This window comes from Schistosoma mansoni, chromosome 2 (genome assembly GCF_000237925.1).
Source record: "Schistosoma mansoni strain Puerto Rico chromosome 2, complete genome".
Lineage (NCBI taxonomy): Eukaryota > Metazoa > Platyhelminthes > Trematoda > Strigeidida > Schistosomatidae > Schistosoma > Schistosoma mansoni.
Window position 1 is genome coordinate 31,435,130 of NC_031496.1, and position 4,940 is coordinate 31,440,069.

The following is a 4,940-nucleotide window of genomic DNA, read 5'->3' on the forward strand; positions in this document are numbered from 1 at the left end:
TTTTGGTTTGGCCGCCCCTAACTTTCTTCCAACTATCCCCTACACTAGTCAGCATAGCGCGTCATGGTAATTGGTGTTCAGGCATACGTAACACGTGACCCAACCATCTCAGCCGATGAAGATTCACAACCTCATCAACTGATTTACCATCATTTCCTAATACCCTGCGTCGAACCTCACTATTACTTACCCGGTGATCCCAGCAGATGTGAACAATATTTCGAAGACCTAACTTTACAATCACCCTATAATCTATGTAAATAGACTAGAAAGTAAAGGCTCATTTGATAGTATACATTCAATACTATGGTTTACTTATCTATTCTCTAGTATACCTATAAATTTCTTAATGACAGTGTTCAAATCTTCACAGTTGAAAATGTATCCACTTATCTACCTTTCTCCGGTTTCATTCTTTCACTTCATCTTTTACTTCAGTTTTATTAATTAAGAAAAAGGGAAACTATCTGTTCCCATGCAATTTTATTTAAATGATTATCTTTTCTTACAAATCACAATCCCATATGGAAGATGATGATGAATGTATAAGTGTGTGTATAAGGGTTTGTTTATGCTATAAAAAAGAAAGATATGTCTTATTTAACAACAAAAATCAGCAAAGCGAACTAAACTTTATGACGCCAGTTCATCATTATTTATGTTGGATCTAAGCAAAACATGTTTCTTTTCAAGGAAAAAGAATAACTAAATCTAGTGTAAGTTTATCAATGATGATGATAATAATGATATATTATATTCTTTCTTTATAAATTATTATTATTATGATTTAAATGAAAGGTTTGTGATAAATCCAAGATTCTCAAATACAACATGGAGAACACCAACTCATTCACACTTGATGGAGAAACTCTGGAAGAAGTGGAAGCATTCACGTACCTGGAAAGTATCATTGATAAACAAGGAGGATCGGATGCAGATGTAAAGGTGAGGATTGTCAAAGCAAGGACAGCATTTCTACAATTAAAGAACATATGGAACTCAAAACAACTATCAACTAACTTAAAAGTGAGAATCTTCAATACGAACGTCAAGACAGTCCTACTGTACGGAGCTGAATCGTGGAGAACTACTACTAAGTCCATCGTCAAGACGGTACAAGTATTTATAAACAGTTATCTACGCAAAATACTCAACATTCACTGGCCGGATACTATTAGCAACAGCCTACTATAAGAGTGGACAAACCAGCTTTCAACTGAAGAGGAAATTAGGAAAAGACGTTGGAAGTGGATAGGTCATACATTAAGGAAATCACCAAATTGCATCACGAGGCAATCCTTAACTTGGAATGGTGAAGGGAGGTGTAAAAGAGGAAGGACAAGGAACACATTACGCCGGGAAATAGAAGTAGATATGAAAAGGATGAATGTTAACTGGAAAGAACTGGGAAGGATTGTCGAGGACAGGGTTGAATGGAGAATACCGGTGGGTGGCTTATACTCCTTCACGAGGGGTGACAGGCGTAAGTAAGTTGTGATAAATTGTATGTTTGAATAGTTAACCGCTCTTATTTTAGTGAATGAGAACACAAGTGAGGATGATCGAATGTATTCGAATAGAAAATTACAGAACATCTTAGCGAAACCTGAGAATCATACAGTAAATATTTCATTAGCAAAATGTCGATGAATCGTCTCAGACTTCACTGTTCCTTGATTTCCACATCAATCATTTTTTATTCTCATTCTCTTTTCTTCGATCTTCCTAACTTTCTGCCACCAGGTTTTTCAATTGATGATCCATACTATTTATATCTATCGATATCAGTAGCACATACCACACTATGTTTACAGAAGTTTTCTACTTTGGAATCTTGATTAGAAAATAGAAAGTAAGAAGTTGTTGTGTTTTCAACATTTTTCCTTTAATTATAAAATTTTTTCATGAATATTACTTAAATGATAAAGATAAGTTTCATTAGAAACAGTTAACACCTTATTAATGGCTGGATAACTTCCAAATAAATTCATCAAATTTTATTGACATATGAAGTTCAACTATATTGAAAGTAAAATAGATACTCAGTAGATGATCATCGAGTTACATCGTACATTGATCAAAGTTAAAATTATGAAACACTAGATTTGAACTCAGTGATCTAATCAACAAACATTTGCCACAAAATCGCCCCCAAATACCCTGGTACGGCCGAGAGTGAGGAATCTGCTCTCCCTCTCCAAATGCTCTCACATGGCCACGCGTATATAGCCTCTGTCAAGGAAGTCCTACTCACTGCATTCTCGTGGCATTACTGTTGTTTACGAAATTGAGAGGACAAAAGGCGAATGACCGACGCTTTAACCGGATTGGTGGACACGAAAAATCTACCTAGGGGAGTTGGAAACCCTGATTCCAAACCAATGGTGCACATGAACTCTAGTATACTAAGGAGACAAATGGCGTATGAATCAATCGTTGGTCACCGGCTACACTGCACCTCCTTACGTTGCTCCACTGCCTTGTGGATCAGACCTTTAGATCAAAGACTCCAGGTGTGGCCTTCTAAGAAAACCACCTGTTTCAGTTTGGGCACCTGAGCAATATCACAGGCCTCACACAAATCAAATGAGATTTGTTTGGTACATATATATCTGGTGCCTCTTTGTACCAATATTTAGGTGTTAAAATAATAATGAATATGGTTATGGAAGGACATTTGAAATCTTGTAAAAAAAGATTGGTGAGTATTTGTTTCCACTTCATTCATATTTTTTAGTTTGTCTATCTTCTAACAAAATGAGATGAGAATACATTAGAATCTATATACTCGTTGGAAGCTACAAAAGTTCCGTTATGTAGTATCTATCATACAATTGTAAGGGTTGATATAATAAAAATATCTACTTTTAAGCATATCATTTACATCTGAACTTCCTATTTAAATGGATATTATGGCGATGTTTGGAACGAATGGTACTGGGTTTCAATCCTAGAGTGAACATCAACTCCAGGATTAAAGTATATCAAGCTAATGAATTCTAATTAGGACGAAACATGCGTCCTGGATTTTACTGTTAGCTATCAGCCAACTCTGTAAAATCCTTGTGACTTAATAAGCATATCAAACCAATCCCCAGATGTTGAACATATACCAGTCAGTCAGCTAGTCAGTCAACATATACCAAAAGAAATTGATCAATTGCAGTCTTGTATATCAATGGAACGATCTAAACAACCGACGGTAACGTCTAATAAAAGTAATTTGTAAATCATGTGCTCACTAGTGACTGGCTTTAAGAGGTATTTTCTGGAGTTCTAGTGAGAAGTAGTGTTCAGTGGAGTTCAACCAGTTCTATTGTGAGATAGTAAATCACTGAAGACAATTTCGTGGATTAGTTGAAATTAGACATTAACACCGTTGGATGCCGGCTCAGTGGTCTACAGGTTAAGTGTTCGCCTGCGAGACTGATAAGTTCTGGGGTTCGAGTCTGACGAGCGGGTTCGTGGATTGTGAATGCGCACTGCTGAGGAATCCCACAACAGAACGAAACAGCCGTCCAATGCTTTCAGGTTTTCCATAGTGGTCTAGCTTCAATTGACTCATGATCTCAACTACAATGTTTAACATATAACTGATGATCTATTAAGAAGTTGTTTTACTATTTATCATTAGAATTTGTCATAAAATGTTTCATTTCAACTCTCTTACTTAGTTAAACATGTAATCCTATCACCTATCTCATAACTTATGTTAACATGTTTCATGCTGGGATTTCTACCACTTTAAATACACTAATGAAACAATCCTTGTTAGCAAATTCATTTAATTGTTGATTTGTAAAAGAGAGAGAAACAAAAGTTGCCCAGATTTTAGGTTGACTAGTCCTATTGCCATTTATATCTATATGTGTGCACATTTGTAAGTAAGTGAATGAGTGAGTGAATACAAATGAAGCTTATTCATAGAGCATTATGAATATCAGTGTGTGTGTGTGTGTAGTGTGTATGTACACTTAAGAATTAGAGAACCACTTAAGAAAAATACAACTTTTACAGTAATATAGATTGTAACCGTGTGATAAAATGAATTCTCTTTCAAAAATGGTCAAGTGGAAACAAATAGTAATTTATACTATATTAGTAGTATATAAAAGTTTCTTTAAAAAAAAACATGTAAAACTTTTATAAAGTCAGATTGAATCAAAGTAACCTTGGTAACATTAAATGAATGAATAATACTATTAGACATCTTTACATCCTCCTTACACCTGTTACCCCTCATAGAGGAGCATAGGCCACTCACCAGCATTATCCATTCAAGTCTGTCTTAGGCAATACTATTGGACAGTGGAATAATAAAAAAAAATCTAACTGTATACTTTTAGATGGGGATTTTCATTATGAATCAATGTTAAGCTAGAGAAGTATGGAATATATTAGATGAAATACTGAATTGCTATCGTATCTTATTTTGAAACTTTTTTGGTTGTTCTTATAGATGATCATAGTCTAGATTAGTGATGAAATTTCAAGCCTCTTGTTAAATACAAGACTATGACTAGCTATTGGAAGGATTTTCCTAAGTTTTATCGTTTGGAAAGACATAACTTGTAATATCGGGAAAGTTACTCATCAAATATAGTGAATGGGGATTACACTAGATAGTGGTGAGTTGACTAAACTTGAAAATTTCAACCAATGAACTTCAGCTTTATGATAAATGCTGTAACCGCTGAAAGAACTTAATGAGATATGTAGTTACATCCTAGAAATCCAATTATTTAGGCAGTAACAAAAAAAATGTGATCAAAATTTCTCTCACTTTTATGTAATTAAAATGACTTCAGTTCAATTGGACAGTCTTTGATATTTTTCATAGTTGAAATCATGAGTCAATTGTAGCTAGACCACCATGGAAAACCTGGAAGCACTGGAAGGCCGTTTCGTCCTATTAAGGGACTCATTAGCAATGCGCATCC

General features: G+C 34.9%; 1 protein-coding gene across 1 annotated transcript; it reads left to right on the top strand.

The window, feature by feature from the left end:
* Nucleotides 1–491: 491 nt before the first annotated feature.
* Nucleotides 492–671, top strand: Smp_201630 (uncharacterized protein; the record flags this gene model as incomplete). The annotated part of the gene is made up of 1 exon (XM_018796371.1): nt 492–671. The coding sequence occupies one exon, from the start codon at nt 492–494 to the stop codon at nt 669–671; it is 180 nt and encodes a 59-aa protein (XP_018650591.1).
* Between the last annotated feature and the right edge of the window lie 4,269 nt (nt 672–4,940).